General features: G+C 38.5%; 2 protein-coding genes and 1 long non-coding RNA gene across 3 annotated transcripts; 1 reads left to right on the top strand and 2 right to left on the bottom strand.

The window, feature by feature from the left end:
- The first annotated feature begins 2,820 nt into the window (after positions 1-2,820).
- On the top strand, positions 2,821-10,724 carry LOC146449293 (beta-1,4-N-acetylgalactosaminyltransferase 3-like). The gene is made up of 4 exons (XM_085101436.1): positions 2,821-3,994; positions 5,248-5,767; positions 6,224-6,368; positions 7,369-10,724. The coding sequence occupies exons 1-4, from the start codon at positions 2,904-2,906 to the stop codon at positions 7,518-7,520; spliced, it is 1,908 nt and encodes a 635-aa protein (XP_084957562.1). The 5' UTR covers positions 2,821-2,903; the 3' UTR covers positions 7,521-10,724.
- Positions 10,725-13,361: 2,637 nt separating this feature from the next.
- On the bottom strand, positions 13,362-14,786 carry LOC146449292 (uncharacterized). The gene is made up of 2 exons (XR_014860557.1): positions 14,458-14,786; positions 13,362-13,821 (listed from the first exon to the last, which is right to left on the bottom strand). It is a non-coding gene; the product is annotated as an uncharacterized LOC146449292 (long non-coding RNA).
- Positions 14,787-15,268: 482 nt separating this feature from the next.
- Positions 15,269-18,851, bottom strand: LOC146449291 (cholesterol 24-hydroxylase-like). The gene is made up of 4 exons (XM_085101123.1): positions 18,023-18,851; positions 17,266-17,599; positions 16,850-16,922; positions 15,269-16,030 (listed from the first exon to the last, which is right to left on the bottom strand). The coding sequence occupies exons 1-4, from the start codon at positions 18,623-18,625 to the stop codon at positions 15,535-15,537; spliced, it is 1,506 nt and encodes a 501-aa protein (XP_084957249.1). The 5' UTR covers positions 18,626-18,851; the 3' UTR covers positions 15,269-15,534.
- Between the last annotated feature and the right edge of the window lie 247 nt (positions 18,852-19,098).

The raw sequence follows: 19,098 nt of genomic DNA, 5'->3' as shown, positions 1-19,098 counted from the left end.
AGGAAATGAGAGAACAAGGCGAGAAGTTCGTTGCTAAACAAACGCCAAATTTAGTACTGTTTTTTTTTTTTGCCAAGGATTTATCTCTATACCTCCAATTCAGCTCTATTTACTCATGAAACATCGCCAAAATTCTCCACAATTTCGTACGATTTTGTATCGTACAAAATTGGGTAGAATTTTGGCGATGTTTCATCAATCACCTGTTCATGTACACAGCTGCATGTATTCTCATTTGATGTATGGAAGCAAGCAGAGTCATATCCGCATAAAATTTTCTTTGTATGTAGATGGACTAACATTGATTCCATGGCGAAAAATTTAGGAAACCCCAATGGACGGAGTGACAAAGACAAAACCCGAGATTCCCTTTAAAAATAACTAATTTGACCTGTCATAACTTATAACTTAAGATTCTATGCCCTATAATTTTGAAAGGTGTATTGAATTGACACGAGAGAGGGTTGATTGATATCAACGTGGTAAAAAGGCGGTGTTTGTGAATTTAATAGCTTCTTCCAGAGGAGGGAGACATTTATTCCGCTGTTTCGAAAAATAATACCTAATTAGAAAAACCGCGGGATAACAGCCCCGACGAGACAAAATTGGCTTCTTCAGTCTCCAAAACAAAACAAGTAGATTGAATATTTCTCATGTTATTGGGAACATCGAGTGTCATTAGAGCGGTTTTCAATTGAGTGTCGAAAGTAATTGGCGTTTGTTTTGGTTCAGTTTCAGACTACGGCTCTGTGATTGGTCAAAGTAATTACTTTGGTTTTATTTTTAAGACACTCAAATGCATGAAAACCGCTCTATAATAAATGTCAAGGGGAAATCATTTGCACTTACAAAAGGATAATTGCAGTAGGATGAGTGAGACGAAGGGGAGTCGAATTCAATTAGCGTTCAAACATCACAGCGAATATAATTTCCTATACTTTTAATAAATACTTGCAGACATTTTACCTTTAAGCAAGCCTGTATTCTGATTTATTTGTCTATTAAAAGTGAATTCACGACGGGTTTTCATGGTAAGATGTGCATTTGACAGGCGCACAGACGACAGTAATATTGAATATATTAATATAGGAAAATCGATTTACAAAGGCTTGTTGTTAGACAATGCTAGCCCAGGAGGACTCTTGCCTAAGACGATTACTGTGTTGTTCCTTAGACAAAAACTATGCTCCACTTTGTCTCTCTTCACCCAGGTCTAAATAAAATGGGTACCGGCAACATATTTCTGGGGAGAAACCCGTGATGGACTAGATCCCATGGGACTACAAATACACCTAGTTCATGCTAGTTCCTGTCATGTGGACCACTTACGAGCCTCTCTATGGGTATTTCCGAAGAAATCGAAGACGCGAAGATCACCGCTGAAAAAACGAAGATCTCAAGATTGAAGCGAAGATCTGAAAATTTACCAAAATTTGCGTGATCAAATTGAGCACTCAGGTATAAATTAAAACTGTCAAAACTCTTAAATGCTACAGAAAGTATCTGTTATTTCTGAATTTTGGCATTTTTAACCACATTTCTGTGTGTTTAATAAAATTGGGTTGACAGATCTGCCCTACTCCCACTGTATGTCCGTTGTGTTGATAAAACTGAGCCTTTTCAGTTTTGGTTTTACAAGCATGCATGCTCTGCATATGTCTTTAAGCCATTTTCCTTTTGCATAAGAGAATCTTCCCTTTAGATCAAAATGTGATGCGACCGCTCTCAATGGTGTTTGTCTTGATCGTGAGGGGGAATTCTCAAATATACTGAATCCACGACTGAATGGAGGGTTTCTTACTGATCACTAAGAGCCGTAAGGATTAGGCGTTGATATGCCATTGTGTTTGCTAGCTCTGTGACATTTGTTAAGCTTATCGGCTTCTATTGACTTCAAGATTTTAGGTAGTGCTAAATAAATGTTGTCTGTAAAGATACAGGATCCGTGGATTTCTTAACTCGTGAATTAATGCTTCTGCTAGTGTATCTCGCTGCGTGAGGATTGCACGGATAAGAGTGTCTAACAGATCATCATCTTTACAAAGCTTATCATTGTTGTCTCTCGCTTTCGATGGCTATAGCTTCGTTGTAGCGCTGTCTTTTAGCTTTCTGAGTTGTTTCTTATCTGAAAAACAGCTATTGTGTTCTCACTGAGTGCTGACATGTACCTCCATTATTTGTGGCTTAGCTTGCATCCGAGCTAAGACAGACAACGTTCTTGTGAGTCTCTAGGATGTTGGTGTATTTCTTCTGGCGAGTGTCTAATGTCGTTTCTAATAACATTTTACTGCAGTTTCGGTTTCTTGGAATCTAATCAGAACCTAGCATGTTAAAATAGGGTTAAAACGTCGCCAAAGAATCTAACAATCCTTTATTGTTTCAAGAACTGTTTATATTGCTTTTCGTGAATTTAAACAGTGAGTTATGCAATTTGCTATTGAAGTGAAATATTTATCAAGTGTGAATAACACTAAATAAACGTTTAAACCATTTCAATATGAAAAAACGAAGATCTTCCTAAAAAAACGAAGATTTGCGAAAAAATCGCGAAGAAATCGAAGACCGCGGGTACCCATAGAGAGGCTCACTTACATGCACTTAAGCTTGTAGTGTGACATTACCATTACCTGGATATTACAGGAGATATTACAGGGATGCTAAAATTAAACCTGGTCTGGGGATCGCATGGTTGGTTGCGGAATGGTTAGGTGTAGGGTTTACCCAGCAGGGGGCCTAGTGTTCTATTGTATGCCCACCTACCTCACGGCCCTTGTGACACTTCCGCATATTGCGTGACAACAGAACTACCACACTTCAATTACGCATGTGCTTGTATAAAACTGCGAAAGTTTATACGACCTAAAGGATGAAATTATTAGTGATGCACCATTTTCGCTGGCGAAATGGTTTTGAGAAAGGCACGCCGAGGAATCTTGCTACTAATTCCTATCTACGTATTTCTACTTTTTATAGGATTTTTCGTGTTTATTTTTTCTCGAGGTCGCCGGCCGGAACCGTACGTCAAGAAACAGCGGTTGAACAAACAGCGCGAAAGCGAACCCGTCACCCTAATCGATGTTCCTTTCAATTCAAGTAACAGTAATATTCCCGGTGTTTTGAATTTACACATTTGGAACGATTTGTGTGGACTGGAAGTGGAACGTCTTCGAGAGACGCCGCTTTTCCCTCACCATCCACATCAAAGGTTATTTCTCAGAAGATTTCAAACTTCAAGAGAAATGGACAATTACGGCCAGAGGGTTTTCGGTTTTATCGAACCCAGGGTTACGGGACTTTATAACTTCGCGATTTCGTCGGACGATTCGTCCGAGTTATGGCTCAGTTACGACGATAAACCAGGTAATCTTCGTCTTATAGCGAGTGTGTTTTCTCCGGCGGGAGGAGCATGGACGGAGGACGGCGTATTCTCGAAGTACGCAACGCAGCGTTCACGGAACATTCGATTACTCGCGCGGAACAAATACTACATTGAAGCTCTACATAAACAGGCCCAGGGCAACGGACATATCAAAGTTTATTGGCGCAAACCAGGATCAGTGAAGCTTGAAGCCATCACGGAACAGTATTTGCACTCTTACTTTGATGACAGAAAACAGAGAAAAGTGAATGCCAGCGCTTTTGGGCAGCAAGAACTTGAGAGGCTGTATACATGGACGCCTAGTCATGTTAAACAGGGTCACTACAAAGGTTGGAATCTTCGGATTCAGTTTAATTACACATCTCTTCCGTTTGTCGATAGCAATCTCCTTCGAGGAATTTTACCGACATGTGCTTACAAACCAAGTTATATTGTCAAGAGAAACTTAAGTCGTTACCAAGGAGTGAATCTAGTTCACTATTCCGCCGTGTATCCAAACGACAAAACCTATCTCAAACATGTAAAAGCTCCTTGGTCGCAGGGAAACAAGCTCGTTGATAATAAAACTGTGAGCAACGTTGTTAATAAATTTATGGAGAGTTCCCAGATTTTGAGGTAAGTCCGACTCTTCCAATTCAGCGGCGTTTAATTTCATGCACTGTTTAGGAAAGAAATACTAACTTCATCAAGCGCTTGGTTTCGAGAAATTATTCTCTCATTTCATTGCAAAGCACTGCTTAGCAAATGACAGTTTTTATTTGTGTCTTGACACCTTCGGCACTTTCCAGATTAAATTTTCTCTGATTTTATTAAGATCATATAATCTTTTATCGTAAAACGTTTTTTCAAGGCAAGCCGGCTGTTGTTTTGATTTGGCATCGACTGAAAATCGTAAAAAAAAAAAAAAATTATTTCGCCGCAGTTTCCGGATTCGCCGTTGTTCGCGGCAGGTCTAGATTCATTTTGGCGATTTTCAATTAAGAATTTTTTTTCTGAAATGGCTTCCGTCCATACAATGTACTGTAAGAAATGTAGACGAAAACATAGCCTGGGTGAGCGGACACTACAGACAGGTGCACAGCTCACTAGGCATACAAATATAATACTTGTCACGGATTATCATACTGTCATATTACTTCAGCTGCTGTTTACACAGAGTAAAGCCTTCACATGCTCAAAGGCCCACAAATGTAGGTCATGTCGCCTGAAGTGACAAGGAGAATACTACTTAGGGACTATATATTGCTATTCCAATCTGAATGATCACAGGACACCCAAGTTGAAGTGGCTGCTTGTCCATCACAGGGTTTGCAGCATGAAGTGACTAAGGCCAAGTTGTTCAAAAGCTGATAATTACCCCCAATCCTCTATTAAAAGTTAACCAAAGTTTTCATCCAACTGGTGAATAAAGGCTAATTTTAGGCAAATGGTATAGGAGAGTCTGAGTCAAAACAGAGAGACAAAAATCTTTTTTGAAGAATCATTATTGATTAGCAATTAAATTCAAATCAAAGTTCATGTTTACCCAGGATTAACTTAGCCAGGCTTTGAACAATAATTATTGGGTTTAGGAGAATTACTACCCATGATGGGTGGTTCATGCTAGTAAATCACAACATCACAGGATACCCAGCATAAGAAGACTAGAATTATTATGTCCCCTGTTGTGAGGGATGTTAGTCTATCACAGGATTCCCAGCAAACTGATATGCTAGTCCATCACAGGATACCCAACCTGTAATACCTTGGTAGTGCCGTGGTGGAGTCAAGTTTCTCACCGGATTGGTTTTGCTTAATTAATGTTTCTTAAAATAATCAGTACCTACAGGCATTAACTGACTTGAACATGTTTTTTTTTTTTTTGACAGAAGATACCACTTACAGAGCATCCTTAATGTTGAACAGAACTCAGACCGTGAGAAGGGGAACCGTTTTCTTCTTGAACTTCAATTAGGACAACGTGGTTCAAACCTCAGCTATCGTCTCTCAGAATATGTCTACATTCCAATTGGGAAGAATGATGTCTGTTTTCCAGAAGGAATGGAATGGCAGAGGAATGCGACAGTTTATTTTATCCTCCCTTTTAAAAATCAGGGCAAATGGATTCATCACTTTGCATCACAACTCGCAAACATGTCCATTGAAACTGGTGACTTAAACTTTCATGTAATCATGATTGATTTTGAGAGTGAAGACATTGACATTGATAGAGTTTTCAATGTTTGGCCGCTAAATGAACGCTACACATTGTTGAGGATAACAGGGCCTTTTTACAAGACTTTGGCTCTACAGGAAGGTGTTAAATCAGTTCCACATGATCTTGATATAGTTTTTCTCTTTGATCTTCATATTGATGTTCCTATAGGAATTTTGGATAGTGTACGAAAGGTGAGTTACTAAGTCTTAGCGAAATTATTGTAGTTTTGCGAGTGCATTGTTATGTAACATCAGACATCAGCCCTGTTCAGTTCATCTGATTTCTTTAACATATTTGAAAACTTGTTAACCCATATTAAATCCAACTAATAAAAGGCCTGAAAACAAATGTTTGGAAATGATTGGATTCCAAAACGTGTGTTTAGTTTTATCAACATAGTTGATAAGGTGATTTGACTACTGTAAAAAGATTTGAGTCCTCAAATATCTTTACGGTGATCAGATTATCTTTCATTATCAACTCTAGTGATAAAACCTAACCTTCATCTCAAAGTCATTTACTTGATAGTTAAATATTGAAATCAGTCTGTTTGACGGATTGTCCCATAGAACATTGAAAAACTCTTCAATATGTTATTTATATCAATGTATTGTGTATTGAGTAAAATATCCAATCTGTATTTACAGCACACCATTAAAGGCAAGATGGCGTATGCACCTGTAGTGGGGCGGCTTGAATGTGGTGCTTTCCCAAATGATCCTCAAGGATTTTGGCAAGAAGATGGTTATGGAATTTTAAGTGTTTTCAAAGCAGACTGGGACAGTTTTGGGGGTATGTGTGAAATCCTATAAATGAATTATTTGTTAAAAGTAGGTTGCAGGCAAGAGTTTTTAATGCATTCATTTTACGTAAACTTAAATAACTGGCCACCGATTTTGTGAGAGACATGTTGAGAGGGCCGAGAGAGCACAAAAGCCTCTCCCCCTTTTAATAAGCCCCCTAATTTCTTGAGGCCTGAAAACAAATAAATCCACCAGGAGCTTAATAGAGCTTTTATGGTAATTAATTTGCATCATCTTCGTGAAATCACTTATCCAATCACAAGTCACTTTTTAGATTTCAGTAGGTTTCTTTCCTGTTGTCATCAAATTTTGACTGAATGGCAGATGAACATCAACTGGTCACACTTTAGTGTATCAATCTGTAATTGATTGAATGTATGTTTCAACCTGAACTGCGATCATGCTAATCTTAACCTTGAATCATAACCAATTTGTATGACACTGCTTTAAGGGGACTTCTCCCTAACCCCTTCAGAGACTATTCTGTAATCATGCAGTTCAAGAAAATTAATCCATACTCCCCCCACAGAGGTTTTTTTTTGCACCCCTTCCCCCCCCCCCCAATTCCATTTTAGCTTCATACTTTGCTTGTAAAATTTTAGCTTTTAAGACCCCCCCTCTCCCCCCAAGAAGTTCCGATGACCTTTCATAGAGTGGATATGGATTTTTTCTGGAAGTGCACATAACCTCTCAAGGTTCTCATTATATACCAACTGAACCAGTTCAAAATATGTTGCTACTGTGATTGATCTGAGCTGCTACTTTTTCAGTATGATTTTTGTTTCTGTCGTTCCAGATTATCGTAGTAAATCTGAAACAAAGTGAAAAAAATTCTAGTACACTAAGGTGTTTACAAACTTTTGACCCCAAAACAAAATAATTTTAAATACAACAAACATATACTAAAGCTGTTATTGGGATTTCTGTTCTTTGTACAGCAAAACTTAAATTCTGTGGGGTTGATTTTTTTATTTATTTTTGCTTCCTAGGGATGAATGTTAAAGATTTCACAACAAAATGGGGAGGCGAGGACTGGGATTTGGTTGATCGCGTGTTGTCAGCTAGACTTGAAATTGAACGACTCAAACAACCTGGTCTACTGCATTATTATCATTCCCACACAGGGATGTGGCAGCACTAGTTAAAGTTTCTCAGGACAGTGCCTGCTAATACAGAAGTATTTTTGTGCAGTTTATGACTATGTGGGAAAAGCAGATTTTAGCAAGGGCAATATTCATGCAAATGACTGCATGTCTAAAGCTATACACACTCAATAGCAGAAGTGAGCTTCAGTTGGTGTTCTGGGAGAGTTTAACAAGTTCTGAATGGAGTGTAGAGCTCACATGGGGATAATGATGATGATGATGATGATTTGGCCTTGAATCCTCACATATTTCTTTCAATGAGTTCTGATCATTAATTCTAAAACTCTGAAAACTGGTCTGATACATTTTAGGTTCTCAAGTAAGATTAATGTCGATTAGTAATCTCAAGCTCCCCCACAGAAGATTATTGTATTTAGTAGTGCATTTAATTTATTTACGTTATTTGTGGAGATGAACGTTAATATTTCGCAAGCCAACTAGGCAAAATACAAGACATGCGAACAACTTCCTACACGCTAAAAAACTCTGCTAGCAGGGCAACAAAAAACTGCAACTGCCTTTCAATTATGTATCAGCTCACTGCTGTTCCATTCATTTCTAATAACTTTCATTTGCCAGTGAATGTACATATTTAATAATTTATTGGAAAACTGGTGCAGATTTAATCAAACTACTTTGTTAAAGATTTATTTTCTGATGAGTTATTTTTATCAACATATGAAGAATTATATTTAAATATCATTTGCCAAGAAATCCCGTCAAGAATAAATATTAAGGTACATGTCATCAGTTTAAAAAAAAATTGAAATATAGTTGTATAGGTATACAGGAAAATACATTCTTGGCAAGCAAAATGTAAAACGAGTGAAAAACAAATTGTGGTCTGTGAAAATTGTACAAACAAAGACAGAATCAATGTATTGAAATAAATCAGATTTTTAAGTTGAGAAATTACACAATAATCATCATGATAATTAATTTTCCTTTGTATAAAACAATCACATGATGCAGCGTTAAAGGAATTCTCAACAAAACCTACGAAGTGGTTTTGGAAACATAATTTATTAATTGCACGAAAGTAATAGGAATCATAGACAAAAGTTTTGTTTGTGTGATGCTTAAAACAAATTAAATTATGGCTTAAAACAAATTAAATTATGGCTCACCAGCTGGTCTTACAAATATTGTAAGGGGAAAATAAGCTTCGGAAAACCACAGCAATTGCAATTTGTGGTATTTTTATTTTCCAATTTAAATTAAAATGGCTCTTCTAATATTAAATATTAATTCCAATCTGGTCTTAGCTTATCTATTTTAAATTGAATCCTAACAAATTTTTTTACTACTGATGACCCAACCTTTGAGCAAAAAATATTCACTATCACTTAGCTTCAATGCTTTTTTGTTAAATTTGTATAGTAGTTACAATTGCCTTTTGCCTTTAATATTATTATCCAGAAAATTTGTCATTTGATCACAGATTGGTATTGTACAGTGTACAGTTTTATTGTACAGTGTCTTACAAAAACTTGTCAAAATCTTTTTTCTCGTGTAAATATTCTATATAAAAGATTGTTATATTTAATTTATACCTCCACAGGAATGGAGAAACACAAAGCTGAACATATGGCTGACTTGTATGTTAATTAAAGCAGTGTACATGTTATAAACAGAGTGAAAAGCTTGGTATTTATGTTGTGAATCCTTAACACCCTAGGTACATACCTTGACGTAAATTAATGTTTAAAATTTTTCTACGCCTAGAATCAAACATTGAGTTGTATCAAAAAGATGTTAGATGTTTTTGTTTCTGTGGACAAAACCCTAACAAGTGTCCATTCAAATGAAAGCTGCTGATGTTAATTTTCTTCAAGTTGGTTTTCATATGGTCACCAATTATCTCTTGATCACTGGAAAAAAAATTTTCAAGATCGTAGCAATCACATGAAAACTAAAAGTTGATAAAGCAGTTTAGCTTCATAATTTGCTTCTGAAATTTTGGCTTTTGACTCCTCCTCCCCTTAGGAATTTCTGATGACCTTCCATGCGGTGGGTAGGGATTTTTTTCTGGAAGTGCATGTTGTAAACCTGCATTACTAAATAAAGTGTATTATATGTATATGTGTGTATGTAATTTTTGCATATTTATATTTTTCACTTTTACCCCTAACCATTATATTAGGAGTATAGGGGTTAAAGTGGCAAGACAATATTACTACATTTGTATTATATTATGTATAAACTTTAAGTGAGCTCATGCTCTGGTTAAAAGTCTTGTTTCTATGACTCTGTGGAAACACAGTGAATTTTTCATTGGTTATTTTATAAAGGAAACAAAAAAAGGTTATCCATGTTTCTATGAAATTATTAGGACCACACATAAAACTTTGGGGGAATCTTGAAATAGCACCGGAAACACCCATTAGACAGTTCATGTTTCCATGACATTTCTCTTTCTCCCAAACTTGTACTCATCTTCCAAACACGGAAACTGTTTTCTTATTCTTAACCTATGCAAATGAATATCTGTACTTGATTTAATGGGCTGGCCAATTAAACAACAAGCTACATTTCCAGAATGATAATGATAGTGATAAAGCATTGCTAGTGCCTACTCCACTATTTGCCTAGTAAGGTACTTCACAGGATAAAGAGATTAACATAAGAAAATAAAAAGACATGATAATGGTAATAGTAACAGTAATAGTAATAATAATAATAATAATAATAATAATAATAATAATAATAATAGTAATTAATAATAATAATAACAATAATAATAGTAATAAGATGATATTAATGATGATGATGATAATAATATTAATAGTAATAATAATAATAATAATTATTATGGGTAAAGGGTTGATCTAGCATAACCATCTTATTTTGAATTTTGCTGACTCTATATTTTGGCTTCATTTTTCTTGAAAACTAAGGGTAAACCAACAAGGAAAAAAACTGAACAATGCTCTCTGAACAAATTGAAGACCACATGCGAAAGAAATTCACAAACTTTTGAGCAAAATGAAAAATCAGCATAAAATTTGATGTAAGATGGTTGTGCTCTCAGCCTTTATTATAATAAGACAGAAGTTATTTGTGAATAGATATGATGGCTACATGTATCAAATATTTAAAGGTATAGTAAAGCTAATATAAATATACAAATTATCTTCTGTGATAATTAAATTATTGCAGTACAAAGTTGATGTTCATTAAAAACAGAAAATTAAAAGTTAGTCTGGAGAGTATTTTTCAGTTATTATTCTGCTGACTTGGACAGGGAGGATACATTTAACAATGAATTATATCATGAGTTTAGATTGGCAAAACTCGTCCCACATCTAACAAGCATGGGAGGAACAATAGTTTAATTTAAAAAAAATCAAGAAACATTGCTAGATCTTGGTGATTTCATTTTGTAAGAAGACTATTTCATGGCTTCTATTTGTTGGGTATGGTACAATGGCTGATATTCCCTGGCTGCTAAGCCAATCAGGACTCTTGAAATGCATTATCCAATGACCCAGTTTTATAAAAGGAGTTCAGTAACTACGGTACTTTTCAGACCTAGCACGTCTTAAAATATGGAGATATGACTTCCCAGCCAGCAAGAATAACGCGCCTTAATACAGGGACGTCACATCAAGGCTACATTTACAGCTTCAGTGGGGAGGGGGGGGGGGGGGGGCAGAATATTCTAAGTCTGTAAAGTAAACTTTTCATATTTCAATATCGGAATGTGGAGTCTACGGCAAATACCAAACTTCGGCAATTATCCGGGAGATTACATACATAAATCTGGAGAACGGGAGCTACACTTCAAAATCTGGAGATTGCATACATAAATCTGGAGACCGGGAGATACGGTTCAAAATCTGGAGTCTCCCGGATTATCCGGGAGAGTTGACAGCCCTGACTTTAACATATAATTTCCCAAGCTCCCTAAAGTGTTTACTGTGTGCATCAATAATTTATGCAATAACAAGCTGGCATTTTCTACTTCTTTTATCTAATGAGTCAAGGTGAAGTGGTACTGTATAGGGGTTAACACATCAAGTTGTCAATCAGCTATTCAGTTAGACGATCGGAGGTGGAGTAATTAGAGAGTTTTAGATCTGAGTTTACCGCCAACCTCTAACCACGATTTGCAGTTACCTGTTTGCGGTTCGACATTCAAACATAATTCGATTCAGTTCTTCTTGCAAATTTACGACCGCCATTTTGAATCAGCAGCCATGAATGGCACTTGTTTTCAAGATCCAATGGGATTTATCAAATTCCGTATTGGGTATTCCGTGATGGACTAGCAACCGATCCATGGGGGAGTAGCAATACTCTTAGTTACTTCATGCTAGGTATCCTGTGATGGACTGACATCCCATCCATGAGGAGTATCTATACTCCTAGCTCAGCTGCCTCATGCTTCAGTGTCCTGTGATGGACTAGCAACCTGTCCAGAAAGGGACGCTACAGGAACTACTGGTCCAACTTAGGTAGACCCTAAGTGCAACTTCACCCTTTTCAGTCGATCAAATAAAGCTAATGTGCTTTATTTGAATTAAGTTCAAATATCATCAGGGCCGTACCTAGGATTTTTTGTCTGTGGGGGCAAACTCCGCACACCTCTCACAGGGGTCTACCGTATGTAGACAGGGTTTCTAGTTGAACATTAATTTTGTTTTCACTCCTACACAGAAAGTTGCCTCTACGACGTTTAGAGAAAAAAAACACACCGAAGCTTTTTTTTTTTAAATTGCCATGACTTCTTATGGAGTTAACATCTTGTTTAGCTTGAAGTAAATATTGTTTCTCATTTTAAAACACAGTCGATACACTGCTGTAAACAAAGGGAGAAAATCACTGAGCTTCCACAATACAAACGCACTATATCAGTGGAGCGAAGCATTTGCAAAAACACAGTCGTTATTTAAATACAATTCAAGCCTTTTCAGTATTACTGTGACACGTTGCATAGCTCTATAACACGCTACAACGATTACTAGAGAACCAAAAAACCAAATAGCCGTGCCAAGAAACACAACTCCTTGTGACAAACACTAATAGTCGGGCCCGGCATTCCAACAATTACAGAATGAAGCTCATTGCATGATACAGGCAATGATTAATTTCTGTCCTAACATTACACAAATCTCAACAAGAAAGGCAGTTAAAACTATCAAGCACTTAAAAGATCCAAGCCAAACCCAGCTGAAATGCCCTATGTGGCATAAAAACACCGTCGTCGAACACGCGGAATAAGATATCATATTCAAAAGGAAGAGAATTTGTTACAGCGAGTTATAGCTTTTTCTGCGCGCCTAATTTACACCTACTTTTGTTGTTTTTGTTCGTGCTACATCTTTCATACCTTTCGCCCCCACACCTTTAAAGATTATTATGTATGTAAAGAGCCTTTCTGACACTCCTTTTACCCTTTTTAAGCCAGTTTTCTTTGCATAAGTTTTTAGTGTGCGCGTCATTTTCAGTGTTGTAAAGTTGTGTTTCGCCGTTTTTATGTTAGTCGTTCGTTTTCTATTGTTTCTCAGTTGCTTATTCCATGTCGTTACTTGTAGTATTTTTTAACATCTTTTATTTAATCTTTGTATTTCAAGAACCGTTCTGGTACGGATTTGTTTATCGTCGGGATGTGTTTGGAATGGTGAAGTTTTCGAATAAAGTGATAAAGTAGAGAGCTGAGAGTAATTAGCAGCGGCTACAGAATTCAAAAGAGGAAACTCAAAAATCATTAGGCGCAAATGAGCTGTCGGATGATGAACATGTGATGGTTAAATCCAAACCCGCTACAAATACTTGCGAGCAGGGCAGGCTTTTAAAACCAATTTATCTCTGAAAAAAAATATACTTATATAACCTAGATTTAAAAAGACTAAAACACGCGCCAGAAAGTGGCGTAGGCTTGTCAGTCTTTATTTACACACCAAATTCTAAACCATAGGCAGCACAAACTGACAAAATCATTATTTTCATAAGAAAACCGGTACTGGCTTTTTCCTCAAAAGATTTTCCAAAATAATTATTTGGAATTCACATTGAAGGAATATTTTTTCAGTCAATTAGTCGATTTTCTTGTGATCAGTGTGATGTTAGAAACAAATTGAGTTTTCCTGGCGGGGGCAGCTGCCCCCTCTGCCCCCGCGCTAGGTACGGCCCTGATCATGTTACATCAAGACCCATATTAACCTAACAGTGTGTAAATAAGGATTCATGGGAACTGAAGTTGCAAGTCTCCTGTGGCAATCTTATGCTTGCTGTTGTGATCTTCTAACAAATGGGAAATGTAAAGCTTGAACTCTTCTGCTCAATCCATGAACCCTTAAAGGGGAAGTATCACGAAAATTTGCTGTCATTTCAAAACCCAAAAATGTTTGACTGTCAGCAGAAACAACAAAATAATTGTCAAGTTTGTTAAAAATTATCACCCCAGTACAATAAAACTGTCGATTAGTGCCTCTGGCCAGAGACAGGGTAGGCCGGTTTGATTGAAACTTGAAAGTATTAGGCTAATGTTTTTCAAGTTCTCGCATTTTTGTTTCCAAAATGCGCTAGAACAGATCACACGTTGTTTTTTTCAAGAATTGAGTTGATTTCGTTCCTCTCGTCATTCTAGAATTATTTGTCAGGTGATTGAAGGTCTTATTTCATCATTTTTAACAAAATATATCAAAAACCCCATGATACTTCCCCTTTAACACAGCAGAGTACCAAATCTTAATACCCACAAGTCTTTACACTGTATTTTGTTTTTGAGCCACCTCCCTCCTTTGCATTCCAAGGCAGAAATATTTACAGGAAAAATGGTTTTCAAAAACACTAAAAACTTCGGGCGAAGATGACAAAAAGAAGAATTGAGCGTTGTAATACTCCCAAGAAAGGCTTAATTTACCCTGGCCCCGGCCATGATGGTCTGAACACAGATTGAAAGTAAATATCATTTGCATTTGTACTCACCATTCCAAGATCGAACTGGAGATCGTTGCTTTGTAATCGTGATATCGATGAAACTCAAAGCGGACGAAAATGCACACGATCTGGGCAATCGGCCTTGGAAAAACTTGCAGTACCTACGAAGGTGCAATCGCTTTATACACCATCATGACTTTAGCTCATTGAGTGAGCGTTCCTTTTGGCCAGCAACAATGGCACCAGGAGAGACTCTGGGCAATTCGAAAAATTAAATTTTTTGATTGGCTGCTCCGTAAACGGCTTGCATTGTTTTAGCGCAGAACCTACAACCCTGCGGTTCCCTGAAAAGCTGTTTCTTTAGAGTCTCTCCCGGCGCCCACTTGTGGGTACGAGATTGGACTCTAGGGTACTGGAACTTTATTACCGCAGGATCCAGGCTTTGCGGTAAAACAATGCAAGCCGTTTACGGAGCAGCCAATCAAAAAATTTAGTTTTTTTATTATTTCTCTAGCATCTCTCCTGGCAATCAACCGCTGGGCAAAGAACCTGAGGAACGAGATTGAGGACACGACAAAAGAGAGCCAAACGGAGGACACAAAAAATGGTGAAGGAAATTCCGAATTTTTCTTTGTTGACGTATCCATGTTTTTCAGGAAGATAATTATTTTTCTTACTCCTTCAGATAATTTTATGGGCGGACTCGTTTACCATCTTTTGATCAAGGCAGAGGCGCGCGAATCATGACAGGTGGTGAAGGTATCACCCTGGAACCTCAATCAAATATTCAACCTTGTTCCCAGGGTCGTCTCGAGAGAGAGACAATTTTACAAAAAAGGGAGCCAACAAGTAAACCAACCACTCTAAAAAGTTTTTTACTAAATCGGGTGCGCATTTTAATATATTAATTTAACTTGCAAAGCGAAGCGATTACATAGCCTTGTGAAGTCCTTCTTTTTGACAAAATGCAATTAAATAATTGTAGATATCCTTCAATGCGCGTTATCCGTTAGTGGTCGTATTATTCGTATTACAAGTGTTACATTCTTCACTGTCTGAAGACTTACTTTAAAAACCAAGGTAACGGTAACTATGGTAACTGGGTGTGACGTCAAATATCCCAGTTCACCTCAATGTGATTGTGCACTGAACTCCGTTTTTCGGGCTGAGGGACATGTGCTCCACTTCCTTTAGATTTTGTCCCGGAACGAGCTTTAGTTTGAACATTTGAAGCAGCCGTGCTATCAGGATTTTCGTCTCCAGCTCAGCAAAACGCATTCCAATACAAGTATGGCGACCGAGAGAGAATGGGATATAAGCGTAGTGCGACACCTTGTGCTGATTGGACGGCGCAAAGCGATCCGGGTCGAATTTTTCCGGATCTTCCCAATACTTTGGATTGTGATGCAGGACGTACGCGTTTACCATAATACTGGTTGTGGCGGGAATATGAAGTCCACCCAGTGTGATAGCCTCGTTTGTCATCCGCGTGATCGCTGGCTGGGGTGGATGCAGGCGCAAGGCTTCCTTGCTAACTTGCGCGAGGTATTTCAACTCAGTAAGGTCTCCGCTTCTTACAAAGACTCTACTGCCAAGTACTTCATCAATTTCTGCCACCAGCCTAAAGAAGAGAGAAAATGATAGAATTATTGAGATTGTTCTGGATATTCTTACCCTGCAAGCAGAGATTCCCTATGTGCTGGCGGATGCCCGGCAGCATAAAGGGCGACCAGGGAACCTCTTCCCGCAGGGTAGGGTCTTCTTAGAGTTTCCCTTAATGGGATAACTTCAAGGTATTGCGAAATGAATACCTTACACAAACGCACAGCCTAACTACCAGAGAGCTCATGAGCATTACCCATCCGTCGGTCCTCTATAACACTCGAAAGTCCTTTTCAGTTGCACTTTACTACAATCGCGGCCACAAACGGCGCTCCACACAATTCTTTCCATTCCATTTTGTCAGTTGAGTTGGTGGGGTATGCATCTTGGTGTCCATTATTTTCCCAGAGCTCTTTCCATTTCATGATTCCTACTTTATTTTTGGGTAATCCATGCTGAATTGAGCTATTTTCGCGAATTGGTATAAAAGAAGCCAACAGCAACCTACCCCTGAAAATCAGGTTACAGATGTGGTTTATTACCTCGACCAATCAACGTCGACTAAAACAAAACTACCTATTTGTCACGTGACTTTTCCCGCGTTTGACACTGGCTTCATTTATATGCCCGCTAAAACGCTCGTCGGTTTGTATGATTAACTTTCAATGCCCCGTTTATCTTTAATTAAACGTCATTCCCTTCTTGTTGAAACGTTGAGGAAAAACCTAAGTGTGTCCATTGAAATGGGAGCCATGAAGCGGTACGTCCTTGTGGTGTTGAAGGTTTCCAAATTTGTCCTAAGTGGCGCACAAGGAGTGTGAGGTTAAAAAATACAGACCTTTCCTCCACATCTGGATTTGAGAGTATTCCAGCGAGAAGATACGTCAAGTGGTTAGATTCGGTTTCTTCACCTGGTAGACAAAACATATGCACCGTGAATACCAAACTGAACAGTTCTAACATTGTCCACGAACAATATCTCGATAGTTAGGAAAAACTAGTGAGTAAGAAATGCTTTCGTGTGGAAACTCTACGCGAGTAGAGTTTCCGCGCAACAGGACTCTTCACCGTGCGTCGCGTGTTCTCGCAGGGAGCCGATTCGCTTCTTGCCTCTCCGCCCTCTCGTTCTTGCAACGCATCCTGGGAAGGAGTTCTTTCAATTCAAACACCAATTTTCCCTCTCCCTCCTTTTTCTGTTCTTGTCCTTAGGAATAGGGTACAAGGTTACAAGGTTTTTTATCATCACTCACTTACCACCAACTACAAACGTGATGAAATGATCGACCAAATCGTGGATGGTGGTGCGGTTGTCACGCTCCGGCAAGAGGAGAATGTGTGACAGGATGTCGTTACGTTCGTCCTCCCAGTTCTTCTTTTCCTCCTGTCGCTTCTCAATCACTCCTCTGGCCACCCCCCTGACGAAGCGCACAGCTTCTCTGCACTTAGCTTGGTAACCAAACGTAGAGGGCTGGAATCGTATAAAAGGCTTTCGGAAACTTTGCACGACACCTTCCAGGGCAATTCTAAAATTGGTAGGGACGGGGCTCTGAGGATCGTTTGTTGCATTCAAATCGAGGTCGTAGGCGGCCTGCAGTAAAAAAAAATTGTTCGAGCGGTTTTCAATTGAGCCTACGCGGCCGTACTAGTGTCGTCACGCAATGCTAAGAGACTAACTGACTCGTAACCCAAAACCAAAATAATGGTATAACGCGTCGCACTTTTTCCCGCCTTTGGTGCACAGAGATTTTTATCTTGTTGGTTGCCATACCAACCACGAGATTTTGTCAACACTCAGCGCCAAGTGAGCACATTGCTTTCGGGTTCTTTTCGCGAGCTTTCCTGTGGTTTCCTTGATCACCGTCATTCAGTAGCGATTGAAAAATGTCGCAGTAACATGGGGTCATTTGGGCAGTTTGGTTTTAGGTTGATGTAACACTAAACTAAACAAAACTAAACTAAACTAAACTAAACTAAACTTAACTATAACGTGTACTGACTGAAGAAGAATTACCTTTGCAAGCATATCCAGGTTTATTCTGACAAGTTCTTCAGCCATGGACACAGGTGTCTTTCCATCAGCAAGCGTCTCCAACCTTTGCAAGAACGAGTCGCAGGTGGAACTGAAACCATCTATCATACCCATGAGGGTCGGGCGGTGAAACGCGGGGTCCAAGGTTGTCCTCTTCCATTGCCATTCTTCCTCGGAGACTTCAGAGAGAAGAGCGCGACCCAACATCCTCTCACCGAATAAAAATGATAAATGGCCGTATCCAAATGTATCTTTGGGTAGTTTCTTGGTGATCAGCACTTCTTTCACGGCTTGTTCGTCTGTGATCATCACGACCGGGCGATGATAAAACCAGAAGACAAACAATGGAGAGTATTTGTGCGCCAGTTCAGCCCAGATCTGATGAATGGTTATCCCGCGCTTGTTACGATTCTCGTGCACTAATGTCATGTTGCCTTTGAAGAATCCATCTCGTTTAGGTCCCGGCAAATGGTCGTATTTCGCGTGCACATAGTAAAGGTAGATTGCAAACCCAACGAAAACTAAAAACACCGTACAAACGAAACCTGTTAACACCCAGAGTAAAATTGTACCTACGGAGATCATCTTGAGCGACGATTCTTGGCGTAGCACTCCAAAGCTTCGGTGTTAAAATTACTGAATTCACTACCCGGAAGAACACACGATTTTGTTATTATTCCATTCTTCGGCGACGTAAACAACCACAGGTTCTATTTGATGGTATAAGAAACTGTTCTCTGCGAATATCTTACCTTGTTAACCAAAAGTTGCGAACGTCATTTGAAGTTTTCCTTTAGCACGTAGTACAGTTGATTTTACTTCCTGTAGCAGTGAGCTATGTATAGTACAAAATGCGTCGGTTACGTCAAATGCAAAATGTACCATTAAATGTCTACATACACGATTTACCTACTGATGCCTTGCACAGACCGCGGACAAAGTTACTGTGGGCTCAATAGGTTTTAAACATGGCGGCGATCAATGAGATGGAAACTGTGGGAGCCATATAACATATAAGAAGCCGTACATAATTAAGTTAAGGAAGGCGTGACCCTAAA

The sequence above is a fragment of the Pavona decussata genome, unplaced genomic scaffold (assembly GCF_977016875.1).
Source record: "Pavona decussata unplaced genomic scaffold, jaPavDecu1.1 SCAFFOLD_602, whole genome shotgun sequence".
NCBI classification, from domain to species: Eukaryota; Metazoa; Cnidaria; class Anthozoa; order Scleractinia; family Agariciidae; genus Pavona; species Pavona decussata.
This window is presented reverse-complemented; position numbering and strand designations above follow the sequence as displayed.

Coding starts and splice junctions, on each gene's coding strand:
- LOC146449291 (XM_085101123.1), bottom strand. CDS start 18,625: ATGATCTCCGTAGGTACAATTTTACTCTGGGTGTTAACAGGTTTCGTT. Junction 16,923..17,265: donor CATCACGTTTGTAGTTGGTG/GTAAGTGAGTGA, acceptor TTTGTCTACCAG/GTGAAGAAACCGAATCTAAC. Junction 16,031..16,849: donor AATCCAGATGTGGAGGAAAG/GTCTGTATTTTT, acceptor TCTCTTCTTTAG/GCTGGTGGCAGAAATTGATG.
- LOC146449293 (XM_085101436.1), top strand. CDS start 2,904: ATGGTTTTGAGAAAGGCACGCCGAGGAATCTTGCTACTAATTCCTATC. Junction 3,995..5,247: donor GAGAGTTCCCAGATTTTGAG/GTAAGTCCGACT, acceptor TTTTTTTGACAG/AAGATACCACTTACAGAGCA. Junction 5,768..6,223: donor TTTTGGATAGTGTACGAAAG/GTGAGTTACTAA, acceptor CTGTATTTACAG/CACACCATTAAAGGCAAGAT.